A 16,572-nucleotide genomic window follows, 5' to 3' on the forward strand; every position below is an offset into this window, starting at 1 on the left:
CCAATCCTTCGGTCAGAATTTGTAACTAAAGTTATCCGAATTATAACTTAAACGTTATTCACCAACCTTGATCAAAACATGCGACTCATAACCTAAGTGGTTAGCCGCTCGTCCGCCAACCTTGGTCAGAAATTAAAAATTAATAATCAACCATTCGTCCAGTCAGAGCATGTGACTTGGGTTACATGAATTGTAACTTAAACGTTATCTACCAAACTTGGTCAGAACATACAATTAGTAACTTAAGTGTCGTCCGAGCGCATAACTTCTAATACTGACATGATACGTTCAAAAACAATAGAAGTGCGCGGAAAAAAGCAAGAACTAAAAGCAGTTAAATTGTTCAAACGCCCACAACCCGGGTCCAGATATTTTCACAAATTATACTATCTCGATGGCTTCATCCTGCTGCGGAGCCTCCGACACAATTTCTTCACGATTCTGACGTTCGTCCTCCGCCCCTTCTGCCTCCTCACCCTCTTCGCCCCCAAGAGGTACTAGGCGGCCATCCACCACATCCATACCCGGGTCGTAGCGGTCATCATCAGTCGGCACACCATGGAAGAAAGCTACCTGACGAACGCCCTGATTAAAACTCTCTTCACTTACACGCAGCATAAAACTTTGGCATTGTTCGATTTCGGCGGTCAAAGACTCCTTTTCAACCATCAGACCATCTTTTTCTCTCTTTAAAAGATTTCGTTCGGTCGTCATTTCAGCCAAAGCGGTTTTCAATGCTTCTTGCTCTTCCTTCGCAAGCCGGATATCTTTCTCCCTCTCCCTTTGGCATTCTTCAACAGACTTCAAGGCTCTCTTCAAAGAAGTGGCCGAGTCGTCAAGCTTCCGCTTTAACTTTGGAATCACGACCGACTCAGCCCTCTTCAACTCCTCACCAATAGCATGGCTTACAACCGCTGCCCGACACTGAAGTTCTACCATTTCTGTAATAAGGTCCAAAGTCGGGACGGCAGCCAAGATCCCCTCGTCCTCTGGTCGCAGATCAAATTGCATGGTGGGGGCAACTCGTATCCCAACTCCCAACATGCTGATGGGTTTGCCTCCAGAAGAAGAGCCCGCCTCGATTCTCGGCACCTTGGTCGGACGGCCCCTCTTCTTATTCGCAACTGGAGCAACAATAGCAGTCTCGGTCGGCTCCTCCCCGATGACAGCAATTGGGGATTTCGGTTTCACACCAGCAATAGCAGCAACCTTGCTCTTCTTCGCTTGTCTTTTCAAGCTGTTCATGAACTTACTCAAACTTGGATCCATTGTTACGAGAATATCTGCAAAACACACACAGTTAAATAAGTGTCAAATATCAAATCGAACTAGCGAAGGGCAAAGATGCTCACCGTTCAGATCTGCCCATTGCTTGGACGATCCATAAAGACCTATCAGTTCCCGAGTGGGAAGTCTACACGGCAATTGGTTTATAATCATCAAAATCTCCTGATCAATAGGGGATAAAGATTCCCAAAATCGATTTTCAAGCGTGGCAGGTTTCTCGGTCCAATGAAAGGGAAATTTGGTAGTCCCATCAGCATTATAGAAAAGATCTCGGCCGTTCGGCTCCACAAAAACTTTAAAATAATAGTCTTTGAAATTTTTGTAAGAGGAGGTAAACGCAGCAAAACGCACATTACCCGGACGACTGGATAGGGATAACCAACCCACAGGATGGCTGGGATGAGTATTATAGTAGTACAAGAAGGACTCAGGAGTCGGCGTAAGGCCAAAAATTTGACAGATAACCCGGAAGGCTTGTAAAATGGCCCACGAGTTCGGATGTAGTTGGGTTGGTGCAACATTAAGTATCCGAAGGATATTCATGGTAAAATCATCAAAGGGGAAAGATACGTACAAATGAGAAAATAAAGTGCTATACACGAAGAAAAAGTCATGCGGAGAATTTTTCCGGCCGTGACACACACGGTCGGTGATACCGCATATATCGACATAGAACGCCTCTGCCGGACAATCTGGTGTTAAAAAGTTTTTATGGACAGCAAGAAATTCATCTAATTTATCAGAGGACTTTATTTTACTAGGAATCCTAAGGACGGCAGGATCGACCCAGTCATACGTTGGGCCATCCGATGCCTGACTCGCACCGCGAGTCAAAGACGAACCCACAACACTAGAAGACCCCTCTGAAGAAGGCATGACTAACCTTGAATCGAAGAAGACACCGGCAACAAACTCAGCACCTGGCAAACGAAGCAAGCGACGTGAAACTCAGAGCAAGAGAAACGGAAAACCCTCAACTCCACAAATGAAGCACTATTTATAGGAGAAGCAAAACCCCTACGTTCGTCTAGCACCATTAGATCAAATCTAATCTAACGATCAAACACGCTCGGCATATGAAACGGCACGTAATCCCTACCATTCAATCGTTCTAGATGTGACAGCATCCCCAAACGGCAACTCTGCCATGCGTCACATCTCTGCCACACATTAATGATGCCAGCTATCAAGCATTGTCTCAAAAACCCTCTGCGTCTCATACGACTCTTCGTCCTTCCATGACTTCGACCCTGGGGGGCAAGTGTACCGGTCGGCACCGGACGACCTCGTTGTTCGAAGTAAATTATCTAATTAAGCAAAGAACGTGGTTACACGTGGGACAAACGCTTACAATTCCCACTGAGCAACAAACACACGTGAGCACTCCCTGGATTTTCGGGAACACCCCTAGATCCCAGGAAACCATCTAACACGACCCACGACCCAAGGACCACAAAACAGGTCGCGAACCACTAACGACCCGGAGGGCCCAAGCCCAAGGGGACATACAAAAGAAGAGAAAGAAAGAGAGAAAGGTATGTTTTTCAGATTATCAAGGATTCTCACTGAGAGAGATTACTCACTTGAGCGTCGGAGCACAATCGCAGGTACCCCCACCGGCCGACCGAGGCACGCGAGGAAGAAGGAAACTCGAATGACAGGACAACTAAGACTGAAGCAGACACCTTGTATCGACGTGGACCAACATTACTCAGTCCCCAATATCCATACAGGTACATAAGGTATGTCATCTTTCAGGACTAATAGCACCGAGTATCAAATATTGGAAATCTGACTTGAACGTCAGAATGTTTTTACAGATATTATCCGAGTTTGGAGCTCAAGAAGTCGAAAAGTAAAGGAGTTAAAGAAGAGTACAAAGACGTTATGTGAAAAAGATACCGACTGAGAAAAGACAATCCTTCTTTTTCTTAAAACCAGTTGAATTATTAAAGTATGATCCTTAGTTTGCTTCTTTTTTTCATTGAACTCAGATTTCAGTTTCAACATTGGATATTGGTGTTGTACCTGAATCACCCATGAGGGATGTCTCAATTTCCCATACAAGACCCCCCAAAGGGACGATTGACCTATTTTCTGGACCTCCCATTCAGATGATGCCTTCCCACTTTTCTCCAATGGACAGGGAGGCCAGAGTCCTAAGGTACAGGGAGAAAAAGAAGACAAGAAAATTTGAGAAGACAATAAGGTATGCCTCAAGGAAGGCCTATGCAGAAACTAGACCCCGTATAAAGGGTCGATTCGCCAAGAGAACAGATGTAGAAGCTGAAGTGGATCAGATGTTCTCCACAACACTAATTACAGAAGTTGGATATGGCATTGTTCCCTCTTTCTGAATATGCTGTGCTGAACAAAAATGGCCACAAGACAGAGAAGAAGCTAGAAGATCGTGATCAATAGAAATGGCAATGGCAACCACTTATGTACTAAGTTATTTTGTTGATACTGTATTTTTTATGTAATCTAATTACTCTCAGTTGCACTAATCGGATGCTTTATTATTTTGTTTACTGTATTTTGAATGGAACTTGTATTTGTAAATACAGTCCTTGTATTAAATTATTAAATTATAGTCAACATATCTTTGATAAATTTTCATTTTCTCTAGTTCTATCATGGTGTATCTGTCATTTCATTTAGTTGCAATCACTTCAATCAAACTAAGTACTCTGAACAGATATTTAGGGACCAAAACTAATTATCTTCATCAAACATCATTCAGGTGCATTGAACTTACTGTGGCTTGAGTTTTGGTTTATATACTCACGATCCTGATCTGGCTACAGTGAAAAAGAGGATAGAAAGTTGTCGAGTTTAATATAATGCACATAATTCCTTTTTCATTTGTTTGCCTTGGAAGAAGGTCAAAAGCCAAAACTTGTTAATTATATATTCTTTTCTCCTCTCTTTCTCTTTGTGATTTCCACTGTTCATCATTCCTCTGCATAGAATGCTCCTATATCATCAAGAGAAAGAGATCTTTTGGCATATTTGGCTGAAGTGAGAGAATTCTATTTTGGAGGAAAAAATGCATTTAAAATCATTGATTAGAAACTTAATGATTAAGGTTGTAACAAGTTTAGATTTTTTATACATGGAAGTGAATTTTATTCTTTAACATGTATGTCCTTTAATTTTGAGAAGCCGAATATGCTTTTGTAGCAACACAGCATATTCTTAAGAAAAGATCTTTTTATCATGACTCTCCCTGACCATACATGGCAAAGTACATTTGGAAAAAATCTGCACAAAATGATTGATGAATTTATCGCATACAAAATGCCCTCTTGATTATTTTAGTCTACAGATAACTGGGAACGAGAGAAGAGATTGAAGAAAGAAACAATGAAGTTTTTTACAGTGAAAGTGTGGCTACGGGTTCGGTTAATGAACAGAACAGGTTGAAGAAATACCATGCCAACGCTATAAATATTCAGTATCTGCTATTCTATTTGCTGCACATAACTAGTGATAGCAGACAATATTCATTCCTTCCCACATTTCATATTCCAATATTGTTTCTCTACCATGTCAGAAGTTGCTTAGGTGGCTATAGTAAGTGGTATGGTTTCTATTTGAATGTAAAGTATACTCCTCTTCTGGTGAGTTGAGACAAATCAGCACCAAAATTGCAATAAAACTTTTTCTTTTCTCTTTCTCTGAAAAAGTAAAATACCTCTGATTTTAACCTTGTACTCTCTGTTAAGTTAGTTTCTGTTGCGGAATACGAGGTTCAGTAAAAGGTAATGCTTTTTTACATCAAAAGTTTTGGAAATCATTCACCTTAAGGTAAGAGTAATCCTCACCAATAAAAAAAATGACATCATTCATTGAAAGCAGTGGTGATACAATTTATTGTTCCTTGTAGATCTTCCACATCTATTTATAAATATATCTTCACATTTTATTTCTGCCACTATTTGTTTTTCTACCCTCTTAAGGTATAAAAGTATCAGATTAAAGAGAGAAGAAGCCTGTGTTATAATAAGTTTCTTAGTAATTTGTCTTAGTAAGTTTCTTAGTTCAATCAGTTTACTGAAATAGTGGTCCTCAAAAATTGGCTACACTTTTTTTTATTTTATGAAATGGTATGAGACAGAAGTAGAATAGTGAACTTGTGGAGGTTGTTGTTACATATGTACAAGGAACGATACCCTTTTGTTTGATCTGCATGTCTCACAAACTGCAAAACTCAGACAGGTACACGCACTCACCAAATTGATTCTAAAGACGAAAAGAACACCTATTCCCTTTCCGCTCTTTCTTTTTCTTTTCAGTAAAATATTTCCTTGCTTTGAAGAGACAGTTATGCAAAAACTACCATCCAGAGACAATTGAGTTTCATTGGATCACATCCGTATACGACCGTATACTTTCAGGTCCAAACATGCGACTATAAATATAAATAGACAAGTCCCTTAGATCAAATGTGTACTACTAGATAGTCGAAAAGACCGACATGACCGAATGGTTGAGAAGGTTAATGATTGTCTTAATCCAAACACAAACCATAAATCCATGGTTAACAGTAAGTAATTAAGTCAGTTTGGTGGTAAAATATGATTGAGTCCTCTTTTAGACTCAGAAGCAGACCCATAATAGCTGAAGTCCATCTAAAAGGTATAAATACTAGAGAAGACTTAGCGTCAGAGGTAATTTTTCCCTTTCTCAACTCACCTGTATATTATACTCGGACTAACTAATCGTCGGAGTGTCTTTGCAGGTTTCTCCACTCATCTCAAAGAAAGGAAGAACAAATTAGAGACCACCGTGCCGGAAGACTGTGAAGACGGGGAGACGAAGACAGAAGGAATCACTCTAGGACTAACCTGACCATGTAAGAACAAAATGTAATGGCAACTATACTCCTTGTTCTCTTATTGCTAATTAGTGTCAAATAGGTAGAAGACTTCAAGACACTTAGTCTCTAAGGGAAGTTCCGTCCCTACAAGAACAGATATAATATTTTAAGAAGGAATTCTTCTATTGCTGCAGAATCATAATAAACTCCTATCTTTGAATATCATTATTGTATTTGCCGATAATGGTATAACTAGATTGTTTATTACCTTCCATCATGGGCATGCATTTCATGTTAAAAATCATTAACATATCATCTGTGTTACTAAAAATAGTCTTTACATATAATCATAGCGTGCAGCATTAAAGGGAAAAGGGTTCTTTATATGAAAGAGTTACTTCAACCTTGGAAAGCAAACATGTGGGTGGCCCCAAATTAAAAACAGTGAATCATGGCCAAATATGTTGCCTTTGCTTTAAGATCCACAAACTCTAAGAGAACCAATTCCAGCTTGCTAATTTGTCCAACAGCAAAAGTAACACAAACAATGACAAAAGTGTTCCAATTATTGATGAAATCTAGTAAGCGTTTCCACCAAATTATGGAGGAAAGACATGAACAAAGAAAAACAAGCCCACAAAGGGTGTTGTTGTTTTCTTTTTACTTTACAAAAAAAATAAAGTGAGTGAAGATCTCACCTTTTCAAACTGATTTTGTTTCATGTTTTCCAAAATTATATTATAACACTTTCATTTGTGATTTATATTTTAATGGATTTGTATCATAGAACTCCTTTTTATAAACTATTGAAAATTTAATTGAATATAATCTTAAGAAAACCCTAATAATTATAATTAAGTATATAATTTGGTTTGGTTGATCGAGTAAGATCTAAATTAGATACTATTTTAAAGACTACAAATTTTTTGCTATCTAAAATATTTTATATCATTAATAAAAATTTATAAATTGGTATCTAGATTAGTTATCAAAGTTTTAGTTATTAATATTTTAGTTTATAAATTACTCTATAAAAGACTAATAGAGACTAATTTAAAATATGTAGTAAATAGTTAAAAAAATTGGTAGTTAATAGTTAGATACGGTTTATCAACTATTTTATAAATTTTTATTAATAATAAAAATTACTTTACATAAAAAAAATTAGTTTATAAAATGTTTTCTATTTTAGTTAAACAATAACTAATTATTTTGATATTGTAGTTTTTATTTAGTGATTTTATTTTAATTGAGTTAGTGTAAACTTCCTTTACATGTGTTCAATTCCTATAATCCAATGCACCCTATGCTTGTTTGTATTTTCATCTTAATTAATGTCATAAATTGATGGAAATTATAAAACTTGGAGGCTTCAATAATTTACATTTTTTTTTGCTAATTGTACTAAACTTTCAATTATTTTATTTAAAATGATCTATTGGCACTTATTTTCTCTTTCTTAATTCCAATTTTGGAGAGTATTTTTAATAATGTTATGTAAATAAAATATCGTCTGTAAAGTACATTTTGAAATAACAAATGGATAAAAATGTTTTAGAAATAAGGTAAATAAATATTTGGATTACTCACTGCAATCTTCTAATTTATAGATTTCGAAATGTACTTTTCCAAATAAGTTTTGGTTTTCTTAAAAGTTAGATGGTGCTTTTGATAACATGAAAATCATTAGTGTTTTGTAAAATACTTTACAGAATGTAAGAATAAAAAAATGTTTATGAAATTATTTTTTAAGGTGACATTTTCAGCCAAAGTTTTGCCAAAAAAAAAGGATAACATTAAAAGAGTGGAAAATAGTTTAATTTAATCGGAGAAAAACAAACTTAATCTCAATTTATATTTATTCAAGAAGAAGCATTGCATTGTTGCGAGCTTGGTACTGAAAGCATAAAAGTTAATGTGTGATATGAAAGAGAATGCAAAGAAGATAATAGTTTTGAAAGGGAAAAATACGGTAAAAATATGTCATTTTAAATGAAAAGCAACAAAAGGGGGTGCATTTCACAAAAAGGGAAATGTAAATAATAGGATCCAACATGAGTCAACATACCTAATGAAGCCCAAGAAATTGAAACGGGACGGCCTAGAACTTAACATTTCTGCAAGCGGGTAGTAAGATTGCTTCTTCCTACACCTCCTTACGTTTCTTCTCTCACTTCCATAAATTTTTGTATTCCAAAAATGTCATTCTATAATATTCTAGATTACCTAATTTGAAAGTATTTTTTCTAATATGAAATTAGCTTATTATATAATTGGAAAGCCTTTTTTCATAATCCAGATTTTTTTAATATAATATTAGTTTTTGGATTCTGAAAGTTGTTTTTAGATGAGTGATTACTTTTGGATTATATGTTTTGAAATTTTTTTTATGGATTTGAAAGTAGTTTCTGGAATATGTAATTTGAAATATATTTTGGATTACATAGTGGCAATTTCTCCCTCCACCTTATCAATTTCAGCATGCACCCAATCAGCTTTAGAAAATGACAAAAATACTCCTCATAAATGACGAAAATAACTTTACAAAAAAATGGGAAAAATTATTTTTGAAACTTTTATCTGAAATATTTTGGATTTCAATTTTCGGAACATATTTTTGAATTCTAAAATTTTTTATCCGTATTTTTAGTTTTGTGTTCATAATTTTTTTTTCCAGCATGTATTTTGTTATTTCTCAATTATAATTATTATTTTGGATTTTTTAATTTGGAATAAGAGTAGTTTTGGAAATTTAAAAAATTGATATGGTGGAGGTTAAAATTGATATGGTGCAGAAAAAATTTGCCTTACATAATTCACAAGCTATTTCTAAATTCGAGATTAGGTTTTGGATTATATAGTCCAAAATATATATAATTTTTTAAATTGATTCCGGATGGTATAAATCTATGGGAGTGGTAAAAAAGATAAAAAAGTATTTTCAATGTGGGTGACACAAAAATATACGGAGGTGCATGAAGAAATTCTCTTTTCATAAGCATATCCGAAAAGGGCCGAAACCGGTTTATAAAGGCCCAACTTAAGGTGCGTTTATTCTCTGGCGCACTACTTTCTAAAGGGTCGTTCTCAATTTTTTTATATTTTTGTGATTATGGTTATTGGGTGTGTCAGATTTTGAAGCAAAAAATGGGGAAGAAGAGAAAGCACAGTGAGAGTAGTGAACTTGTTGCACAGCCCAAAAAGGAAGATACTGCTCCAGAGAGACCAACGAGGACCCTTTTGGGTTGGAAGGATAAGAGTCTAGTCACTGATGAAGTCGACGACAGCAACATTGGTTCACCAATATTCAGGAACAAAGAGAAGGTTTTGGTCACTTGCTCTAGGCGCATCAGTTACAGGTACAATCTAATACAAACCCCATGACTTGTAGTTATAGATTTTGTGTTTTTTCGTTTATAGTTTGTATTACTCTATTTTTGTGTCTTGATGTGCAAAGTTTAAGAACAGAGAAACCTTGTGCAGTGAGTCAGTTTTTGTATATTATAATGGTATTTTTTTTGGGCGGAGTATTTATTTTCCATTAATTTGTAGGTACCGGCATTTGATGTTGAACTTGGTGTCACTTTTGCCGCATTGCAAGAAGGATAACAAGGTTGAATCAAAGGAAACTAAAGGCGCCACCCTGAACGAGCTTGTTGAGCTCAAAAGTTGCTCCTCGTGTTTATTTTTTGAGGTATTTTATTTATATGCCACAAGGTTTTTCAGTGCCGTGTTACTTCGATTTAGGATTGATGCGTTGTGCTGTTCTCTAGACTAGTATTTGCATTATGTTTGCGCTATTTGGAAAATCTAAAGCATGCTTGTAGGCAGTGTTATCACATATCAGCCATGGCGGATTTCGGTAGCGGAATTCCAGACCACCGCCACAACAAGGCGGTGGCGAATCGGATTTCGCATGGTGGCCCATGGCGGCCGCTATTGGCATGGCGGAGCGGTAACGGATATCGGAGATATCCAAAATATCGGTAGGCAGCGGAGCTTGAAGGAGTAGATGAAGAAGAAGGGCTGTTGCGGCGGCTGATGAAGAAGAAGGGCTGCTGCGGCGGCTGATGAAGAAGGCGGCTCGGAGTTGATGAAGAAGGCGGCTGATGAAGAAGAAGGGTGCAAAACCCTAACCCTAATTTCTAAAATAAAAAGATTTGGGCCTATGGCCCATTTCAGATTTAAAATAATAAAAAACTTAAAATTTAAATTAAAAATACTAAATATTTAAAACTGACGTGTGGTGTGTGGTGGGGCTGCAACCCTAATTTAAACACCTTATTAGTGGGTTTTTCAATCTTAAAATTTTCAAAACTGATGTGTGGCTTTTGGGCCTATTTTGGCCCAATTAAGAGACATATTACCCTAAGGCAATTGCTTCCTGCACCATATCACTGCACCCATCTCAGCGAAAAGACGAAACTGTCCTTAAAAAAATTTTCCGAAATATGTGTTCTGATTTTTTTTTCCGGAACAAAATTTTATATTAAGGATTTTTTTATCTGGAATGAGTTTTTCATTTTTGTTTCCGGATTTTCATTTCCGAAACACAATAATTACTTTTCTGGATTTTTTTTTCTGTGTTATTTTTCAATTCCGGATTTTTTTATTCAAAATAGAATTTTAATTTTTGTTTCCAGATTTTTATTTCCGGAACTCAATAATCATTTCCAGATTTATTTTTCTGAAATATATTTTGAGGAAAGAGATGGTAGAAAAACTGGTTTGGGCTTTCGCCGGCGGTGGTGACGAATGATTGAATGAATGAGCTTTTCATAAGCATATCCGAAAAGGGCAATTTCTCCCTCCATCATATCAATTTCAACATGCACCCAATCAGCTCTAGAAAATGACAAAAATACCCCTCTTAAATGACTTAAATAATCTTACACAAAAATGGAAAAATTATTTTTGAAACTTTTATCTGAAATATTTTGGATTTCAATTTTCGGAAATTTTTTATCCAAAATGTATTTTAGTTTTGTGATCAGATTTTTTTTTCCAGCATGTATTTTTTTATTTCTCAATTATAATTATTGTTTTGGATTTTTTAATTTGAAATAAGGGTAGTTTTGGAAATTTAAAAAATTGATATGGTGCAGGAGGGTAGTTTTGAAAATTTAGAAAATTGATATGTTGGAGGTTAAAATTGATATGGTGCAGGAGGGTAGTTTTGGAAATTTAAAAAATTAATATGGTGGAGGTTAAAATTGATATGGTGCAGGAGGGTAGTTTTGGAAATTTAAAAAGTTGATATGGTGGAGGTTAAAATTGATATGGTGCAGGAAGAATTTGCCTCCGAAAAGGGCGAAACCGGTTTATGAAGGCCCAACTTAAGCATAAACCTAGAAAAACCCTTTGCCGCCATTGCCACAGCTCATTCATTCAATCATTCGTCGCCACCGCCGGCGAAAGCCCAAACCAGTTTTTCTACCATCACTTTCCTCCGCAGGTGCGTTTATTCTTTGGCGCACTCCTTTCTAAAGGGTCGTTGTCAATTTTTTATATTTTTGTGATTATGGTTATTGGGTGTGTCAAATTTTGAAGCAAAAAATGGGGAAGAAGAGAAAGCACGGTGAGAGTAGTGAACTTGTTGCACAGCCCAAAAAGGAAGATACTGCTCCAGAGAGACCAACGAGGACCCTTTTGGGTTGGAAGGATAAGAGTCTAGTCACTGATGAAGTCGACGACAGCAACGTTGGTTCACCAATATTCAGGAACAAAGAGAAGGTTTTGGTCACTTGCTCTAGGCGCATCAGTTACAGGTACAATCTAATACAAACCCCATGACTTGTAGTTATAGATTTTGTGTTTTTTCGTTTATAGTTTGTATTACTCTATTTTTGTGTCTTGATGTGCAAAGTTTAAGAACAGAGAAACCTTGTGCAGTGAGTCAGTTTTTGTATATTATAATGGTATTTTTTTTGGGCGGAGTATTTATTTTCCATTAATTTGTAGGTACCGGCATTTGATGTTGAACTTGGTGTCACTTTTGCCGCATTGCAAGAAGGATAACAAGGTTGAATCAAAGGAAACTAAAGGCACCACCCTGAACGAGCTTGTTGAGCTCAAAAGTTGCTCCTCGTGTTTATTTTTTGAGGTATTTTATTTATATGCCACAAGGTTTTTCAGTGTCGTGTTACTTCGATTTAGGATTGATGCGTTGTGCTGTTCTCTAGACTAGTATTTGCATTATGTTTGCGCTATTTGGAAAATCTAAAGCATGCTTGTAGGCAGTGTTATCACATATCGGCCATGGCGTCGCCATGGCGGATTTCGGTAGCGGAATTCCAGACCACCGCCACAACAAGGCGGTGGCGAATCGGATTTCGCATGGCGGACCATGGCGGCCGCTATTGGCATGGCGGAGCGGTAACGGATATCGGAGATATCCAAAATATCGGTAGGCAGCGGAGCTTGAAGGAGTAGATGAAGAAGAAGGGCTGCTGCGGCGGCTGATGAAGAAGAAGGGCTGCTGCGGCGGCTGATGAAGAAGAAGGCTCGGAGTTGATGAAGAAGGCGGCGGCTGATGAAGAAGAAGGGTGCAAAACCCTAACCCTAATTTCTAAAATTAAAAGATTTGGGCCTTTGGCCCATTTCAGATTTAAAATAATAAAAAATTTAAAATTTAAATTAAAAATACTAAATATTTAAAACTGACGTGTGGTGTGTGGTGGGGCTGCAACCCTAATTTAAACACCTTATTAGTGGGTTTTTCAATCTTAAAATTTTAAAAACTGATGTGTGGCTTTTGGGCCTATTTTGGCCCAATTAAGAGACATATTACCCTAAGGCAAATGCTCCCTGCACCCAACACAATTTTGAAAATTCCAAAAATGCCCTTTATTCTGGAAATAAAAATCCGGATTTGAAAATAATATATTCCGGAAAAATATATCCGGAAGTGGTTATTGAGTTTCGGAAATAAAAATCCGGAAACAGAATTTAAAATTCTATTCCGGACAAAAAAATTCGGAATTGATAAATAATACATTCTGGAAAAAAAAATCCGGAAAAGAGATTATTGTGTTTCGGAAATAAAAATCCAGAAACAAAAATAAAAAACTCATTCCGGATAAAAAATCTGTAATATAAAATTTCGTTCCAGAAAAAAAAATCCGGAACACATATTTCGGAAATTTTTTTTAAGGATAGTTTCGTCTTTTTCGCTGGAATCGGGTGCAGTGATATGGTGCAGGAAGCAATTGCCTTACCCTAAACCTAAACCACAGCCACTACACATTCTCATTCTTAGACATAATTTAATCTTTAGTTATGATTGTCTCTTTCATTATTTTTGCATTTTTTGAAGTTATTTATATATATATATATATATATATTATATTTCTTTTGACCGTCATGCTTCCGCCATAACCCGATATGGGTTCCGTTATAACTCTATAAAGGAAATTTGGGGTCTCCGATATGATCCGTTATCCGATATTGATAACACTGCTTGTAGGTAGAGGGATTCGTTTGTTGGTTACAAATGTTGATGCTATTTAACTATGATATGGTGGTAGTCATGAGTTTGTGTCTGGTCAACTTGTAATATTCTGATTAGTGTCTTCTCCTCTCATTTTCTATGTATCAATTTCAGTGCAGGAAGCAAAAAGATCTTTATCTCTGGATGGCCAAATGCCCCAATGGCCCAATCTGTAAAAATTTTAGTTAGTGCGGGTAATATTCTGATCTGATCATTGTCGTAATGTTTATTTAATTCTAATTTGCTTGCGCTGATCATGTAGAGTTCTGATGTCTGTATACTCTAGGCATCACTGGTCATTCTTCCCAGTGAATTATGATTTTGTGTTTCTCTCTCTCTCTCTCCCTCCCATTTCTTGTATATACTTTTACTAACTTTCCTTTTTCCACCACTGCTTTTCAGTGCATACAATGGAGGAGTTGAAGCTAACAGGAAATCACCTAAAAGGTTCCCGTCCTCTTTTGACGTTTTCTGCAAATTTTGAAAAAGATGCACACTGGAAACTGTTAAAGGAGATGTTGTTACAGGTATGTGGTCGGTTTCTTTCCTTGCAAGTTTTTTCATCTTTTTCCACCTAGTTTCATCCGAGGAAAACTTAGTTGATTACTCTCATATATGCCATTTCATATACAAGGTAAAGGTTAGCTTGATGGTTTCATCTTAGTTTGTTGATTCATGATGTTGCCTCTATGAATTTCCAGTCTAATTATGAACTGCTTCATGTGCTCTTTCCTGATATAATTGGGATCTTGCATTGTGGTTGTCATGTATCTTCCTAAGAGTATTTTCTCAATTTGTTGTTTCTGATTGGAGAAAATTCAATTAATGTTATTGTAGGTCCATCTATTTTTACATAGTTTAGATTGAGTAAGCTGTGAGTTCTGTTTAGTGCATATATTTCTGTGTACAGTTCTCTCTATTTCTGATACTGTTGTATGTCTACTGTAATTGATAATTTGATATACTATTTCTTTCTTTTTTGTTCAGATATTCGAAATACCAAAGGACCATAGAAAAGCTAAGCCCTTCCATGATCATGTTTTTGTTTTCTCAATAGCTGATGACCATATATGGTTCCGTAATTACCAGGTTTGTGTTTGTATTAGCATTGTCCTTTAAAGAATTTATGGGTTCCTTAATTTGAACATTGTTGTTTGGGGTCTCCTTTCTAGCTACTTCTAAAGAAATTATGTGTATACATTGTGATTATAAATATGTTGATTGTTTTTTTAGCCACAGGTTAATGATTGAACTGAAGTTTGGGTGGAGCATTTTTAACCTTTAGTTTCTTATAAACATTACCGAGGAATAAACTTAAGTTTCTATCTATACATTTCAATTTGAAGGATTAGTTTTTGGGTTCCTTAATAAATAGACTTCAATATGATGTAAAGAATGCTTAACCACAATAATTTTTAAGATGGAGGATATTGGATTGTTATAATGAGTTTAAATTTTTATCTACTACCAGTGTAAAACATTTTGGACGTTCCAGTATGGTATTGTTTTATAAGCTCAAAGATTAAACTATGGTGCATGTAATGTTTCATTTATTGATCAACTTCATTCATTTAATTATGGTCTGCTATGATGCATGGGCACGATATCAGTTATGATGCATACCTGATACGGCTATACATTTAAATTTTGAAAAATGTACAAAAATTACATGTGTGAATGCAAAATTGAAATCACATTTATTAGACATTGTCAAAATAAGTATTAGTGTTTAATAGATTAGATACTTCATCGTTGGTAAAGTATCCCAGAATATTGGATACGGATATTTGATACAAATTGAAGTATCAGTGCATCACAGATGGTCAGTCTCACCAAATCAGTGATGACTGAATCAAGTGTTGATTTTGGTTTGATTCCTGTGCGAGCCTGCAATAGAAATTCTACTCATTTTTTGTAGGACAATAACCCATTAGATTGAGTCATTTGTGTTGTACTCATGGCATAGTCTTTTAGAGGACAATTGTTACTATTAGTTGTTCACAAGACTCATTTAATTCGACCATTATATGGTCTTATTTTCTCCAACTATATAATATTGATTTTTTCATGACAAAGTATTGTATTATTTTCTGCCTGTGGCCTACTAAGGAATGCTACATCTTTATTCCCTTGCAGATTTCTACTCATCATAATGAAGCAGATAAATTACCAAGGGGAGGCCTTGATAAAATGACATTGATTGAGGTCTGAAAACTGGTTCTTGGTGTATTTTTGATCTTTCCATTTATAACATTCATTTAACCTGTGTGCAAACTACTTGTGTAGGTCGGTCCACGATTCTGCTTGAATAGGTCGGTCCACGATTCTGCTTGAACCCAATTAAAATATTTGGTGGCAGTTTTGGAGGCCCAACATTATATGAGAACCCATTCTATGTATCTCCAAATCAGGTACCAACCAATATATTTTTCGTGTATGCTTAGAATTTCTCAAGCTTTCTACTACTAATAAGCTTATCTATCATTGGTTGCTGGTTCTGATAGGTTCGAGCTTTGGAGAAAAAGAAGAAGGCTGGAAAGTTTGCGAAGAAGGTCAAAGCAAAGACAAGGAGGAAAATGCATGAGATGTCTAATCCTCTGGAGCCTGATGAGTTTGCAGATATGTGGAAAGATTGATTTTGAATACAACCGCAGCTAAAGAGTAAGAAAAAAAAATCATATTTCACCTTATATCCATTCATCATGTGATGGAACATTTGGTTGGTAGCAACAGCTTTTGATGTGAAATTCTTTATATGTTCAATTGAAGATATAGCTGTAACATGAAAGGGAGACTTTTTTTATTCTTCAATGTTTTTTTCTGTAATTTTTGTGGGGGCTGGTTGTTCTCTTATCAGACATTGATTTGGTGGATGGAAATTAAATTTTGGCAGAGAAGGTTCCAGTTTTGAGATTGGGTTTGAATGATATGTTTATTATGAGCTCTCATTCCCCTGTAGAGAAGAGAACTACCA

General features: G+C 36.0%; 3 protein-coding genes and 1 long non-coding RNA gene across 8 annotated transcripts; 3 read left to right on the plus strand and 1 right to left on the minus strand.

Annotated features, from left to right (window-relative positions):
- Positions 1–181: 181 nt before the first annotated feature.
- Positions 182–2,724, minus strand: LOC137814088 (uncharacterized). 2 transcript variants are annotated; one of them, XM_068616648.2, is made up of 2 exons: positions 1,353–2,724; positions 182–1,283 (listed from the first exon to the last, which is right to left on the minus strand). In XM_068616648.2, the coding sequence occupies exons 1-2, from the start codon at positions 2,161–2,163 to the stop codon at positions 382–384; spliced, it is 1,713 nt and encodes a 570-aa protein (XP_068472749.2). In that variant the 5' UTR covers positions 2,164–2,724; the 3' UTR covers positions 182–381. The 2 variants fall into 2 exon arrangements, with proteins under 2 accessions (XP_068472749.2, XP_068472750.2); XM_068616649.2 differs by having other exon boundaries at positions 2,171–2,451.
- LOC137814095 (uncharacterized) lies at positions 2,686–3,900 on the plus strand. Its single transcript, XR_016521156.1, has 3 exons — positions 2,686–2,822; positions 2,895–3,029; positions 3,108–3,900. It is a non-coding gene; the product is annotated as an uncharacterized LOC137814095 (long non-coding RNA).
- A 5,341-nt stretch (positions 3,901–9,241) lies between these two features.
- LOC150029642 (ribosome biogenesis protein BRX1 homolog 1-like) lies at positions 9,242–10,701 on the plus strand. 2 transcript variants are annotated; one of them, XM_090302723.1, is made up of 3 exons: positions 9,242–9,468; positions 9,662–9,803; positions 9,941–10,701. In XM_090302723.1, the coding sequence occupies exons 1-3, from the start codon at positions 9,257–9,259 to the stop codon at positions 10,097–10,099; spliced, it is 513 nt and encodes a 170-aa protein (XP_090158849.1). In that variant the 5' UTR covers positions 9,242–9,256; the 3' UTR covers positions 10,100–10,701. The 2 variants fall into 2 exon arrangements, with proteins under 2 accessions (XP_090158849.1, XP_090158851.1); XM_090302725.1 differs by having other exon boundaries at positions 9,937–10,231.
- Positions 10,702–10,854: 153 nt separating this feature from the next.
- LOC137814090 (ribosome biogenesis protein BRX1 homolog 2) lies at positions 10,855–16,509 on the plus strand. 3 transcript variants are annotated; one of them, XR_016521152.1, is made up of 9 exons: positions 10,855–11,564; positions 11,660–11,877; positions 12,071–12,212; positions 13,713–13,792; positions 14,001–14,125; positions 14,586–14,687; positions 15,735–15,803; positions 15,885–16,009; positions 16,103–16,509. XR_016521152.1 is itself a non-coding variant. In XM_090302721.1 (8 exons), the coding sequence occupies exons 3-8, from the start codon at positions 13,759–13,761 to the stop codon at positions 16,232–16,234; spliced, it is 561 nt and encodes a 186-aa protein (XP_090158847.1). In that variant the 5' UTR covers positions 11,407–11,877; positions 12,071–12,212; positions 13,713–13,758; the 3' UTR covers positions 16,235–16,509. The 3 variants fall into 3 exon arrangements, 1 of the variants encoding a protein (XP_090158847.1); XR_011081598.2 differs by having other exon boundaries at positions 11,398–11,877; XM_090302721.1 differs by having other exon boundaries at positions 11,407–11,877; positions 15,911–16,009.
- Positions 16,510–16,572: the final 63 nt, after the last annotated feature.

This window comes from Phaseolus vulgaris, chromosome 1 (assembly GCF_051622355.1).
Source record: "Phaseolus vulgaris cultivar YP4 chromosome 1, ASM5162235v1, whole genome shotgun sequence".
NCBI classification, from domain to species: Eukaryota; Viridiplantae; Streptophyta; class Magnoliopsida; order Fabales; family Fabaceae; genus Phaseolus; species Phaseolus vulgaris.